General features: G+C 41.1%; 2 protein-coding genes across 4 annotated transcripts; one reads left to right on the top strand and one right to left on the bottom strand.

Moving 5' to 3' along the window:
• Positions 1–2,292: 2,292 nt before the first annotated feature.
• Positions 2,293–10,703, bottom strand: apip (APAF1 interacting protein). 3 transcript variants are annotated; one of them, XM_057018466.1, is made up of 8 exons: positions 10,659–10,703; positions 6,294–6,359; positions 6,033–6,133; positions 4,534–4,582; positions 4,329–4,446; positions 3,727–3,862; positions 2,934–3,101; positions 2,293–2,831 (listed from the first exon to the last, which is right to left on the bottom strand). In XM_057018466.1, exons 2-8 carry the CDS (start codon positions 6,357–6,359, stop codon positions 2,732–2,734), a joined length of 738 nt encoding a protein of 245 aa, XP_056874446.1. In that variant the 5' UTR covers positions 10,659–10,703; the 3' UTR covers positions 2,293–2,731. The 3 variants fall into 3 exon arrangements, with proteins under 3 accessions (XP_056874446.1, XP_056874438.1, XP_056874453.1); XM_057018458.1 differs by lacking the exon at positions 10,659–10,703 and adding an exon at positions 7,765–8,004; XM_057018473.1 differs by lacking the exon at positions 10,659–10,703 and adding an exon at positions 7,568–7,683.
• Positions 10,704–11,239: 536 nt separating this feature from the next.
• On the top strand, positions 11,240–15,271 carry LOC130516970 (dentin sialophosphoprotein-like). Its single transcript, XM_057018447.1, has 5 exons — positions 11,240–11,475; positions 13,087–14,070; positions 14,149–14,208; positions 14,294–14,372; positions 14,465–15,271. Exons 1-5 carry the CDS (start codon positions 11,379–11,381, stop codon positions 14,646–14,648), a joined length of 1,404 nt encoding a protein of 467 aa, XP_056874427.1. The 5' UTR covers positions 11,240–11,378; the 3' UTR covers positions 14,649–15,271.
• Positions 15,272–15,288: the final 17 nt, after the last annotated feature.

Genomic DNA, 15,288 nt, shown 5'->3' with positions numbered 1-15,288 from the left:
CCACATTCCATTTCCGACTCCTTCCTCACATCAGCTCTGTGCAGGACGTCGACAGAATTGAATATGTGTAGTAGTTGTCTTTTATAATTAATGGCTGTAAACTTGTTATAATGCGCTTCATTTCAAGGCTTGAATGTTGCAGGCGTCAAACTTTTTAACTCCTTGTATGATGATTGGTGACCCCTGACCCATTCTGTGTAATGGAGGGTTGGGTTATTGATTTCCCTCTATTAACTGGATTTGTAGATCAAGTTGCGTGGCAAATGAGACGCCGGCTGATAATCATGCTGGGTTTACTGGTGAGGCTTGAAGTTTGATGTGGTTTTACCGCTACGGTTGACACCATTTTATTTCCTGCGCTCCGTATTCCAACGTTGAGTCTGTGAATTCGGGTTCTCTCACAAGCACAGACTCTCCTGAGATTTCCCAGATTTCAATGAGAGCTGTACAGCTACAGACGGATGACGGGAGCGCTCCCCCAAATTGGGGTTAAAACAGCTCATTTCCACGCTGATGGCAGGCTGCCGTCGGCCCGACTGAAGTGTCCACTTGATAGAGAGCTACGAGTCCGAGGATATGAACTCCGATGGTCTGCAGACTTCTGCTGACGCTGCTCAGCTGGTGCGCCGGGCTACAGCGGTGGTGCTGTTGTTCCACTGCAATCACTTTGCCTCCTATTGTCCAACTGGAGTTTGCAGTTTTATCCTAGTTCCTTTGGGACAATAGATTTTGTTTTCTGTGTCAACTCCTGACTTCCACCGCTCAGTTTGTGCGTAACTGAGTTCAGCTCAAACACATCGGAGTACCTGCATGTCACTGCTAATAAAATATACCGTTGGTTGGCTCACCACATGGCTCCTAGCAAAGCCAAAGATCCAAAATGCATTTACACTTTATCCAATATCCAACAGAAATATGGTACAATGAGTGCCTCTGACACTGGTGCCTAATATTTTGATGGGTTTCAGAAGCATCGCTACAGAATTGGAGCCCATATACTGATTGAAAAGGGAGATGGGGAAGCATCGTAGTGTGATGCTCTTCTTAGTGCCGATAATGTGGTCCTAAAGAGGAAAGAGGCCCGCTAATAGCTGCAGTGATGAAGGAAAAGAGGATCAAAAGTGTTTTTTGTATTATTATCAGTAGTAGTGTACACAGCATGCTGCCTAAATAGAACAGAAGTTTGAGAGGAAAAATAAAATCAGATTTTTTTTTTTTGATGAAGCGCAAATGGAAAATAAAAAACACGAGAAAGGGGCTTGAGCACCTTCTGATGCAACAGGGCTTTTAACAAGGATGTGTTGGGAATCTATGGCAGAGCTGCACCCTGTGACTAATCAGTCATATTTTCACAACCTGATTTAACAGAAGGCAATTTTCTGCCTTTTTGTAGGGGATGGGATGTTGGATGGTTGCACTCCCTATTCACACCCTCCTCAGTTATCACCCCCCTCCCCCCCACCTAACCACCACAATCCCCACCTTTTTTTTAATTTTTTTTTTTTAACAGAGCACATGCAGAACACTTTATTAATGTGTCTCATTACAACGCTAAAGTGTCGGAAGTGTTGCTCCATAATTAACTATGTGATTCAGGTGGGAAATGTGCCTCCAGATGAAGCGAGTAAACGCGAGCTCCTCTGAGCCACCGCAGCTTTGGCAATGCGCTGGCATCGCCGTAGTTCACGATTGTGGAAGTTAGAGGCCTTGTGACAGACTTTGCAGAATGTCTGCCTGCTGAGAAATTCAGTCTAAAAAGGGGAGAAACTGCAAGCGTGGAAAGTCCACACTTCATATTTAATTCTGAATGCTGCTTATCTAGCTGGCAGGTTATAAATATTAATACAATTTTTCCAAGGCAGGGAAATTGGATTAAATACCTTGAGCCTAATATCCTTTGACTGTTATGGTGGTAGTAGTGTTAGATTTCTTTAGCAAGCCAGTTAACAGGAAAACCTCATTAATCATAACAAAGAAGATCTTGGCAGTGTTAGTGCAGCATGGAAAAAATATCTTTCTCTTTTAAAACTGGCCTGCAGCGTATTTGACAGTGCTCCCTCATGAAACAGCGGTGGAGGCAGCAGAGTTTGTCTAAAGGAAAATAACAAAACAAACTTGTGCGTTGGTGAGAAACGAGCACGCTGAAAACTGCAGGCATGATGCGTTGGAAGGATGACTGGGGACGGCGGCGGAGGTCCTCAAGCATCTTGACAGACGCTCATCTTGGTATTGACCAGATGACCATGGCCGTTACATTTAATCGTAAAGATAAACACCAAAAGACGTTCAAGCTCACGCTGTTATAAACTTTATTCCAACTTGGTAGAAGACATTTAAATCCATTTATCCTGCAAATCATTTAAATTCCACTTGTAAATCCATGTTATTGATCGAAAGGCAGAGTTGAAGGTCAAGTGAAATATACAGTGTGCTCATGTGTAACTTCACAAAGGCCCTGATTTCACTGCACTCAAACATCGAATCAGAAAAGCTTTTGAAACCCAGGACCATGATCCGACAGCTGCTCACTCTCGAGCTGTCCCATAATGCTTTGCTTCCAGATCACAGGCATTCAATCTCCTTTAACATCAAATCGACCCTCACCGTCATCATTCGACAAATCTGGAGCAGAACGGACTGAAAGGGAAATAATTACAATTTGCTCTGCTGATTGAACTCCACTGACCTTTCTGCAATAAAGGTCTCTTAAGAAAGCAGCAGTGAGTGAATGTCAAACAATTCCCTTTTCTTCCGTTGGGAGGGCTGAAGGGTCCAGTCCGCACTGCTTCATCTGGACGGCGACGTCGAAGAGGTAGTCGTAGCACTCGCACCTGCAAATTGGAGAAATGGCCAAAAATAAATTGAATCTATTGCTTTTCTAAGTAATTCTGGGAATATGAAAAGGTTAATTCTGGCAGACACAAAGTGCTCACATTGTCTTAGCTTTTTCCCATGACTCCCCCCAGACGTAGACGCCGTGGCGACGGACCAGGACAGCACATGAATCTGGATATTCCTCCATTGCCCGAGCCATCCGGTCCTTTAAGTCCTTCTCCTCAGGGGTATTTTCAATAATGGGCACAACAAGAGTGTCGTCGTAACTGGAAAAACACAAGAGAGCAGGTTAGCTACTGACATCAGAGCTGTCAGCGGGACGCACAGACAGACACACAGACACAGACAGATCTCCTGTTTCTGTACAACCGCTGAGGCCAAATCAAATATCTCAACATCACGCCCTTTTCTGACATTTGGAGAGGAAAAGATTAATTCCTAAATAATGGAAGATGATGATTCGTTACAGCCTCCACCACGGTTCTGATCAGAAGAGATTCAAACCGCTGCCAAGATTCTCACCTGTTTTCTTCTGCCTGATGAGTAATGAGCACATGGTCAAAGATCTGAGCTGTTAAAGTTGCCATCTGGCTTTTGCTGTGGATGCTAAATATGAATTTTACAAATCAAAGGAGCGCATCATTCATACACCTCAGATCAAACCAAAGAAGCTGTCTTTGATACTGAAACAATCCAAAGAATAAAATCCATATTGAGGTAAAATAACAGGTTCTGATCTTTGAAAATGATGGATTTAGTCGGATATGCGGTTTTGTTGGGGTCGGGCTTGATGGCGCCACGGATTTGTCTGCCTGAGCGAATGCCAGACTTTTCCATAACCACACCTACGGGCTCTTGGACCTCGCTAATCCTCACTGCTTGATTACATACCGATAGTTGATGCCTGAGGAGCCCTTACGAATCCCCTTGATCATCTCCTGGTGCGTTATTCTGAATTCCTTGCCAGGATACAGCAGAGTTGCCATGACAGCAGCCTTGGAGTGGGTGTGTATAACCGCCTGTGCCCCTACATTTTAACAAAGATTACGTTCAGATATCACTAACCGATCTGCTTTTAGATGCAGAACAAGGGGAAAAAGTAGGAAGGGGGCATTGATTTACTCATCATTCCATCGAATGATGCACGTATAATTTCAATGCATTCAGTCAGTAAATTCATATTCTTATTCAGCCACCACATCTTTTTTTTTTTTTTTTTAAAGGAAAGACTTTAGATTTAATAGATTTAACAATTTAGTTTCCATAGAAACAGCCTCATGCATGTGAGTGCAACATTCAGGCATCTGCAGCCTTTTGTTCCCCCCAATTTCATCCAACCTTTCAATTACTCTTTTTTTGTTACAAACATTTCTCCTTATTTTCTTCTTTGGGCGGAGCGCTGAGAGACCCCAGACAACAGAAAATGAGCACATCACTGACTTCTTTAAAAACATAATTGGTGGTGTGCATCTGAATGCCTTAAAATAACTCACCCCTCATTGTGTAGGCATTCATAAAGAGCGGCGTGCACTGGCTCTTCTTTAACTTCTTCCAGGCAGGTGGACAGCTGATGTCTCTCTCGTCCACATCGCACACAAACATGTCTTCTGGCTGATGAATGCAAACAATAGAACAGAAGAAACTAGATAATGCGTTAGAAAACATTCATTTTCAGCTGCTTTGGATCGGATGACTGACCTGTATTCTCTCTTTCTGGACACCTGATGGTGCAATATAGATCTGCTCCCTGAGGTTCACAGAAAATAGAAGTCTCTTAGAATATACAAGGACAGGGAAGTAGTTGATAAAATGATTTAAAGGAGGTACTTTGTCATACTTAAATGGAGAGCACAGCTTTCCTCGGGGCCACACCTTTAATTACCCACAACTATATGAAAACTGCAATAATGCAGAGATGCTCTAAAGAAAAATGTGTTCCACAGTTGTGAGAAAGCGTGTTTATCTTTTCAATAAAAACAAACTACATAAAAAGAAGAATAACCCTTTGTACTAAATTTGGTGTAAGTAATTGCCCAAAAGAAACAGAATCGTCCTAAATGGCCACTTCAGTTCAACGCGATGCAAATTTCCTGTTGTATTTAAATACTGAGGAGCCTCTGGGCATCCCCAAATAATCTTTGCGATCATCACGTTATTGTGACAATAGGGAATCTTAACGTTTCCCTGACGAATGCGCCTGATAAAGATGTTGTGTTTATCTGCAAACAGCAGATAAAAGGGGAGGCTATTGATTATTTTGGTGTACGGTTTGGTCCGACTGCCTAAGGCTCTGAGTCATTCCATAGCAACTGAACTGTGGGAGGGAGGGAAAAAAAACCTTCAAGACTTAAAATTCAGAGATTTGCAGCTATACTGAAAACAAAAACACGCTCAAACACCTTTATCTTCAGCAGATGTGTAGTCAACTAGCAACACAAACACCCACGACGTTAAAACGTTTAACACGTCTTAAAATTGTTAATCTCATACTGAATAAATTGTGCAGGTTTTGTTTAGACAGAGTTGCTTTTTTTCTCCCTCTTTTTGCGAGATGAACACTTAATCGATACTTTGTCCGTGGGCTAGAAAATGGATGAATTTGAACAGCTTTAATTGATTAAACTATGATGTGGCCACAGAGTGTGACTGCAATTGGCCTCCATTTTTTTCCCGCTTTTATACAGTGTGAAAATAGTCATTATTCTGTCAAATACCACAGGACCACTATGAAAAGTAATAGACTGCATGACTGGGGTTTCGAACTGCCTATTTTCTATGTGAATGTGCTGGAATAATTTAACAAGATGAAAGGGAATTTTCTTTTCAAATGTCTTAGAGGTGCAATTTTTATTCAAAATGAAATGGCGAGGTCAGTGCAGCTGTAATCGACGGGGTTTAATCTGAAGTTTCATCACCGTTTTCATGCTGTCTGAAAAACTGTTCAATTCTGCATCTCAAATGTTCTCTAATGATCAAAGATGTTCAGTGAAAAAGCAATAAAAGCCAACGGTCTCATGTCTGTTCTGGCAAAACTGTCGGCATTTGACAGCATCTGTGCTTAAACAAAAATGAAGTTCTGATTGACTCGGAGTATCAGAATCTCAATCTAAGAACAGCAGTTTGTGGTTTATCTGCCTTTAGGTTGGGATATTTTTAAGTGGCATCTTCCCTCACAGCATTCTGATTTACACACTAACCCTCGTCTCAGACTGATTCCTCCTCCAGTCCCTGTCACCCATCCCAGCTGGTAGAAGAGTCGGCATAATTCTGGGATGAGAACCCGAGGATGCTCCTTCTCCTATTGAAAAAACAGAACATGATAATCCAATTAGATTTGCCCGACTCTAGGAGAGTCGATCATGTTGCTGTGCCATATTGTCCCGCTTCCCTCCCCGTTTATTGTTCCCAGTTCAGCTTCCACTCGATCAAATGCAGTTCCTGCAGTTTATCCCTCTTACCTTATTCTCTGTCACCTCTTGATTTGCATCTTGGCAACCATTGCTGCTACCGCACATCGCTGACATCTGTGGGAAAAAATAATGGATCAGGTTGAAGGACAATTCCCAGCTCCAAGACGCCGTCTGGGGAACCGTTGATCCGCCATCGATTTAGATGTCCTAGCAGATGTGCTTATTCCAGAGAAATCTGTCAGCATTTTACTTCCCTGTTTTGAAATACTGGTAACACAAAAAAAATAAAGGTGGACTGATTTATTGTTCCTGCTAATTCCCATCCTTCCCTGGCACACTGATCGTTTCTTTAGTTTAGATGGACGGGCAGATGTGCAACTCTCACAGGTGACTACTGATGCAAGTGCAAATAATAGCAATATTCATATGGTGGAAAGAAATTAGAAAAGAGGTAAAACTATATATGTATTTTGGTCATCTGGAAAACAGGACAAGTAGAGAGTAGTTTAAAGATACCAAACAGACCTTAACTGTTTTAAATTATTGCAGGAACAAATGTCGCCCAGGTTTTATCCTGCTTCCTTCATTGCATCACTAACACTGCAACACTGCAACAGAAACAGCCCTAAGCCACCAACAATCAATGGTTCCTTTGTTTTTCGCAGCAAAAAGCCAACAATGATCTTAGTTTTAACCAGGAAGTGATTAATCTAATTCATTAGTTGGATTGTCTCTCAGAAATAGGTCTAAAAGAAAACCCCTCGTGCTGATAACTACAAGGGATGTGCCAAAAAAATCACCTAACACAACAAATCCACCCCATGACTCGTTTTCGAACAGGCAAGATATTTTTTCCATGATGGCGCCAAGGCAAAGACGAATACAAAAAGATCATGGAATTGATAGAGGACGTGGAGTTTCATAGGCTGATCTAGCACATTGGGCCCGTTACATTGTGCTGAGTAGACAAATGTTTGCAGATGCTGATTATACATTAAGTGAGGGATTAAGTTATGTCACATATTTTCAATTTCATTTTATAATGTGCATTGCTGGAATATCAATGCTAAATAAATATTTTCCTGATTTTGTAATTGATTTATTCTTTAGTGTCATTTCACACAGTGACCTGTGCCACTGTGTGTTGCAATAATATTTTGCAACTGCTTACCTGGCACTCAACATATGCCTGCATGTGAGCTATTCTGTCAAAGATCAATATTTTTACACCGTCTTTCAATTCTACGTGGCTCAAACAATAATTGTTCGCAATAATATGTCAAAAAGATATATGGAAATGTATCAGATAAAGTTAGTCTTACCCATGCGAACAGTATAACTAAATGCAAACTTTAGCTTTTGACGTCAGATACCATAACACGACAGCTTAAGTTTTACGCATTGCGCTTGTCTATAATACTGAAAAAAATGATCGAATAAATCGTGAGTACATGCGTCAGTCACCATGATGCATCGAGCTATGACGCAAGGCCACACATAGAAAACCATAAATGCTCACCGTCTTCAAATGTTGCGAAGTTACGAAATGCAGCGCTTCGCTCCGCTTTCAGTCGCACGATCTACGTCATCAGCGCGCGACAAACATGCGCCGTTCATAAAATACACAGAATACAAGATTGTCGTTTACTGTTGTGAAAATCAACAGTATAAGATTGTTTGTTTGTTTTTTACGCTTCAGACTCCATCGTTAATAGTCCGCCGACTTGCGTGCGTCATTCGGGGCACCTGGCCAAGGTGTGACGTAAATGCGGGTTGGGCTGGCTGATTGTCTCATGAATAAAGGGTTGAATACGTGCAGTTCAGCAGGCTGGGGTGGGAACTTCACTCCTACATAATAAGTGTTTGGCAGTACATCTTATACCATTGCTTCTTTTTACTGGTGGTTGTTCCTGTTTTCTTTTCAAATAGCTTCTTCAAACCACATTATTTCTGTGCAAATTGTGGCTGTTTGTATACTAAAGATGGGTTCCCTCTTAAATTTCACAGGTACAATCATTTGTACCTAGTTTATCCAACTTTTGAAAATTGCCAAAAAGGCTCTGCAAAGCTTTACATTTGGCTGTAAGGTAAGTTCTGCCCCTAAAAACGCTCCCAAAGCCAAAGAAGAGCCACACTAATGTACAAATTCAATATTTCTTGTTCTTCATTGACCTAAAAGATACATTTTTTAAAACCAAATATTGCACATAATTTATTCTAAAAATCTGAAGTTTATAAGCACTTTGTTATTTAGTTATTATCAATATATTTTTATTACCTGCTTAATGCAAGTCAAACAGCAGAATCATCTGAAGCCATTCGGCTTTTAAAAGGCAATTTTTAAAAAAGTGCACCTTCCTGTCACCCTAATTATACTCTCCTTATATGGGATTCTAATTTAATTTTCAAATTCATTCTAAATTTCTTGAATTGACCTTTGGAGCCTTACATGATCTAGCACCTGAGTATATGAAGAGCCCTCTCCATTTACATCCATCAAGGCTCTCAGGTCATCCAATCCTTGGAGCATTGTAGTACTTGTTCTTTATGTAATTGTGTTGCCCTTTTTACTACTTTTTTGTTAAAATAGTATATTTTTACAGCGCAGAATTAATGCGGGATAATTCTGAGTAAAATTGTATAAAAGATATGAAAAACACAAGCATTAATGAATTTGGCTCATGTATCTGCTTATTAAGAATAAGAATAATTATTTACATTTGCATTTGCATCCCTAACATAATGAATACTTGAATGGAACATTGTGAGCTGTTGAATTATATCCATCAATGTGAATTTGTACACACTAAAATTAGATTTGTACTGTTAATATCTAAACAATGACATGGGATCCGCAACACCTGAATGGTTCTGAAGGACAGTTTGAAGATGTTAACCAGAAACTTTAGTAGCAATTCAACAATAAACGTAGGCAGATGTTGTTAATCATGTTTTGATAGGAGAATTTGTCCTATTTTACAACTCCATTCTTGCTAAAGCTATCATGATGCCCCATGGGCGGTGCGGAACTGTCTGAAAATGAATGAAAAGTCATATTTCTCTGTCAATAGAAGATTAATCTTGTGAGGTGAAACAAGGAGTGCTCTGGCAGCCCACTCAGCAATTATTTTCTGTTAATCGGATACAGGAATGTGCCTACTAGAAGTGAGTCACAGAGAGCCTTTTGAGAGTATAAAAGGTCCAAAATTTGTGAACATAAAGTGTGTCAGATATCTAAATAAATAGATAGTTTATTGGTTCAATCACTGGAGTCCACAGAACTCACATATTTAGGGAACACTGTTCCCTTGATGCTTCATTACTTGTTTTTTCAGTGTTTCTGGTCAGATGATCCAAGTGACCTACTTCTGATAAAAATATTGAGCGAACCAGACGTTTACAGCAGAGCTCCGTCTGCGACAGAGAACCTCAAGATGAGCCCTGAACTTAATGTAAAGCCACTGTAAATATTGGATCAGATCAGTGTTTGTGGTCCATTCAAGCACCAACCGTCTAGCAGCAGCATGATTGGTTGTTTGTAGGCGGCTCTGCTTGTGAAGCTAAAAGCATTAACAATAATCACGACAAGCTCGCCACAAAATGACAGTTTGCCCATCATTGAGAAACAATTGCAGGATGATGAAACACAGTTTCAAGGCGACCCGCCTTTTAACCCCAACAGCAGCTTTTTACCCCTCAATTAAATCTGACATTTCAACACAGAGAATACTTAATATTTCATAGATCCTAACAACACTTGAATTAAGAACAATCACGGTGGCACTAAAAATGATGCAGGTTGATATCGTCGTATAAAAAACAGATATAAAATCAGAGGCTTTCTGATTTAAATATGTTTTAATAATGGACTTTACTGAGTTGGTTGGCCTGGGTTTCTCCATCAGACTGCTGTGGAGCCTCAGGGACATGATGTAAATCCCCCATCTTCATGAGTTCTCAGCTGGACTACTGCAACAATCCACAAATCCCTGCTCCAACCTTCATGGGTTCATGTGCTAACTTTTCTAATTCACAACCACCCCCTTACCGTCAAGCAACCTAATCATGAAATTAGAAATTAGTTTATTGGGTTCCTTTAACTGCTGGACCTTGAACACAACTGACGCATTCGGAGTTTTAAATAATTTCTTTTTGAATTTGCTCATGCTGTGTCTTGTCTTAACTTCAATATTATTTCAGAAAAAGAAAATATTGATATAATATAAGAAAAAGAATAATATAAGAAAATTTGGGTCCACTTTTGTTTGATGTCTTTTTTTCCCCCCATCAAATGTACTTGAGAAATTGTACAATAAGATTCTAGAGAGCTTCAAATGTGACACTTTCCTGGGTGTATCCTGCAAGACTAGACACATGCACTCCCACACAGTAACTACAATATCCAAAACTCACCGTCACACATATTTGAGAGCAGGTTAACGTCTGGAGAGTCCCAACAGCCAGTCTAGGTCATTTCGGCCTGAGCGACAGTAATTATGTCGTTGGAAATAACGACATGAGGAAGTTATATAAACAGAGATTTGTTTCATTGACAAGGAAGTGATTTAGTTTGTCTCTTCCCGCTCCTCTAGGTGTTTCCCCAGCTTTTTTTTATTGTTTCATATCAAGTCCTGTGGAATGAAATGTTCAAAGTTAACACATCTTCTCTTTTGTTGGGTGATATTTCAGCAAAAATCAAAATTACTACAATCAGCATTCAACAGGTCATTCATTAATTTGACAGACAAGGAGGAGACTGCTGTGTTCATGAATTTACAGCAACAAGCTTTCAGTACAGCGCAGATATTTCTGAGGATACAAAATTTAAACATTTAACCACATTAACGTTAAAAAAAACCCTAAAAAAGCAGTCAGTTATTTCTGAAAAATGGCTTGGGTTTTTTGGTATTCTTTAACTGAATCTGAGAAAGGATTGTGAAGAAATTCGTGAGAAAGCATGTAAGGCAGAAGGTGTGTTCACAGGTGTGCCAGCCCTCTTGTGTGTGTGTGTGAGTGTGCGTGTGTGTGTCACCTGCCATTGTTGGCGAGATGAACCTGCAGCGGAGTATAAAAGGCATGTTGTGATTCACCCACGTCAGTTTGTCAGTTAACTGCCAGTTTGCGTCTACACCTATGGCTCCATCACAGATTTCTCCTCCAAAAGTGGGGACTTTTCCCTTTTGGGCAATCGTCGGACTTCTCGCGGTCGTCCACTCAGCATATTCTAACAGTAAGTGAAAATCTATTGACCTTAATTAACTGGTTTTCCACAGTAGATTTCCCCCAAACCAATCGGCTTTAAACTGAATCCAAATACAATTTTGTTTTTTTTCTTCTGCTCATGCCAGATATTCACAGGTCATTGAAATTCATTTTTAGGGTGCCCAGGAGGTCAAAGTCAGCAGTTTTTCACCCTGACATATGCAGTAATTCCTTTTTACAGACCCCAAAAAAGTGTAATGATTCTCTCGGTGTCCTTTTACTTACCCCTTGAGTCAGCACTTACCTAAGATGCTGTTTATGTTCCCAGCTTAACTATTTCTGCAAGAATACCAGAGTAGTATTTCATTACCGGGACACAGGTTTCACCTCCAGATTACACAGAGATCTTTGTAAAATGTCCTAGCTGCTTCAGGAGGAACCTTAATGTGAATTTCTTGTGTAAAGTGAAACCAAAAAGCTGTTACACAAGACCAAAGAACAACAGGGCTCAACGTGACTGGGCAGAATTGGAAAGTGAAGATGTGTAATTTGATTCGTAGGCTTATCAATGCTCCTTTTAATTTTTTTTCTCTTTAAATGTGAGGCCGTAAAAGGATGAGAGAGGTTTTTCATTATCATTGAACCAGGGGTGTTGAGACAGGTGGCACACACCAAAAGCCTCTATAATATGTTGTAAATTAGGATTTGAACCAGTTAGAGTTAAGGAATCAACCATGAATTGGTAGTTGACCCCAGCATTTAACCAGCACCTGAGACTATTTCATGTTGAGTACAGGAAGTGAACCCACGAAGGCATAAGAGAAAATAAAGGCCCTCGTGTCTGGTCACCCAGAGGCCGCAGAGTTAACTTTGTGTCTGTATCAATACACTTTTTATATGTCACTGCTGCTTTGCTTCCTTGTCCCAAACAAGAGGAAGAAGAAATATCTGCTTATATCCTGTTACAGCAGCGCACATTCATGTGCGTGAACCTATGAGCGGGAACTCTATTCCCTCTTTTTCCGCCATCAAACATCCCGATACGCTCCCTTTTTATAAGCTACCTCATCATCTATCTAATTGACCTAAGACTTTGGGGATCAATACTGCATCCAACCAAAAGAGGACTCCTCGTGTCATCCATCTTTTCACGTGTTATTTAGTCTAAACATGCACAGCTTTGATGAGGAAAATATTTGTTCCGAGTACCAGGACAGCAGAGAAACAATTTTGGTTGTAGCATGACCTGATTTTGTTCTTTTTTATTTCCTCTGTTGTAACGACGCAAAAACAAACGGTGGCTTCCACCCAGGGAAACTGCCCAAATAAGTCATTCTTCATTCTGTGTTACTGGGTGTGTCACAATGTGTTCAGCGCTTGTTGAAACTGTTGCTTTGATGAGGCAGCGCCATTTTTATTGGGCCACTCACAGATGATTACTCATCCAGGTTAATCATTATTGTTGCATCATCGTACTAAACCACAATTCAAGTTTGTACAAGATTTTAGGGTCATGTGTACATAGGCCTGTGTGAGGGAAAGAGGGAGAAGGAGGTGCACTCCTTTGTTCTCATGCAAGGGCTGCAAAGTAAACACTCTGAGGTGACCTGTCGGATTTTTCCATCTCTCTTTGTCCCAGTTGTGGTGCAGGAGGAAGTTTACCGAGAGGCCGTGACAGACGGATACATTATTGATAACGTCTATCTTAATTCGTTCACAACTGAGTCCTCTAAGATACCCGATGCGGTTCATGCATCCCAGTCACCGGCCCCAAAAGAAACTGATGTAACTGAGGCAAGCGGGGACACCAGTGATGAGGCTGAGATATCTGTTGTCCTCCAGTACGGAGGCAAGTCCACAAACGCATCCCTGAGTGCCTGGAGTACACAGCAGCCGTCCTTAGAGTCCAAGGAAAGCGACTTGATGGAGGGATCTGGAGACACCACCAACACGTCCATCTTCCTCCAGCATGGACGTAAACCCCATCTATCCACAACTACCAGTGTTTCGCCTGCCCGGACTACGCAAGAGTCCAAAGAAAACGACCTATTGGAGGGAAGCGGGGACATGACCGATGTCTTCAACTTCCTCCAGAATGGAAGTGAACCTGATGTTTCCGCAACTACGAGTGTTGCGCCTGCCTGGAGTACACAAGAGTCCAAAGAAAACAACCTATTGGAGGGAAGCGGGGACATGACCGATGTCTTCAACTTCCTCCAGAATGGAAGTGAACCTGATGTTTCCGCAACTACGAGTATTGCACCTGCCTGGAGTACACAAGAGCCAGAGTCCAAAGAAAGTGACTCATCAGAGGGAAGTGCAGACACCACGGATTCCTCCATCTTTTCCCAGCATGGACATAGACATGATGTATCCACAACTGTGAGCATCACCCACACTCAGAGCCCCTCTGCAGCTGTGTTGCCAGGAGACACCAATGACTCTGGCTCGGGATATATGCGGTCGAGTGATGGTGAGATAATTCATGCTACTACAAGCTCCCGTATGAGTGGCTCCTACACAGAAGAGAACGCAGCCTCCTCAACCCACAGGCCTGCTCTAAATGGAGAAATAGTTCAATCACAGATGAACCGGAATGCAAATCATAGGAGTGTACATGCAGGTAAACCAAAATGAACCCAATCATGACGACAACTACTCCTTTTCTTTTGTCCTTATTTAGTATGGTTTTTGTTTCCAGTTAAAGAACATCAGATAGATGGGGCCGCATCCCTGCCCAATGTGGGAAACTCAACACCAGGTTTGTGCAGGAAATGAATACATTTCTTAATGAATGAGCTCTCATTTAAGACCTAATTTGGACTCCCTTTTTCTCATTTTTGCAGGCTGGATCATCATCCTCGCTTTTATTGTTGGTGTTGCTGCACTATTAATGGTCTGCATTGCCATCGCTACCCGAGACAAGTGAGATCTAAATATCATTAATGTACAATACTATTGCTTATTGCATTTGTAAGTATATAAATAAAATTCTCACATTATCCTCCACTGCATAGGTGGAATGCTCCAAGCAAAGCCTTCAGTCCCGACTCAGAGAGCAAAATGAAGTCCATAAATCAGCAGAGGGATGTAGAGATGGAGACCTTCCTGCACAATGACCAGCCGAGGGAAAATGGGCGGGTGACGGAGTACACAGTCATTCCCCTTGATGAGCTCCCAGAGAAATATTCATCAGACTGAGGATTGGAATCAGACCCAGAGAGGACTGCCAGTTGCTACAAGGACAAACAGCCTTAGTGGACTTTTGCACTCTGTAATGCTTCTTTTTCCACTTTGTTTCCTACATTACCTATTTTTTTAATCTGCACACTGACAATGGTCAGTGTATTTATTGTTTCAACAGTACTTATTAACTGTAGCCACAAGACAAAATCCAAAAAAATGTCATCAATTTCATAGCAGTAAAAGAGAACTGTAATATTGTATTTCATATTTTACCATTGTAAATAATGACAGTTTATTACATTAGTGAGTGTAGTGTGATAGAATTAATTTCAAATGTCTTTTTATAAAGTTGGTTCTGAAGACTGTGTTTTGAAATGTAACTTATATTAAGCCGTTCCGTTTCCCACACATTCAACGCGGAAACTGCGAGATGTGCGCCGCTCAGCCCACCACTCATTAGCGTCTCCCTCTGCAACCTACACAGCACTTAAGTTGCTAAACACACACTTATTCAATGTTTAACACCACATCACCTCGACCTGTCTTGGAGAAATAAACACAACAGCAGCATCGCCATAAATGTTTATTCATGTCATTTTGTATACACACACAAGTATTAAAACCTTTACACACTTTCAGTCTGTTTCCTGACAAA

Source organism: Takifugu flavidus, chromosome 2, assembly GCF_003711565.1.
Source record: "Takifugu flavidus isolate HTHZ2018 chromosome 2, ASM371156v2, whole genome shotgun sequence".
NCBI lineage: Eukaryota > Metazoa > Chordata > Actinopteri > Tetraodontiformes > Tetraodontidae > Takifugu > Takifugu flavidus.
This window is presented reverse-complemented; position numbering and strand designations above follow the sequence as displayed.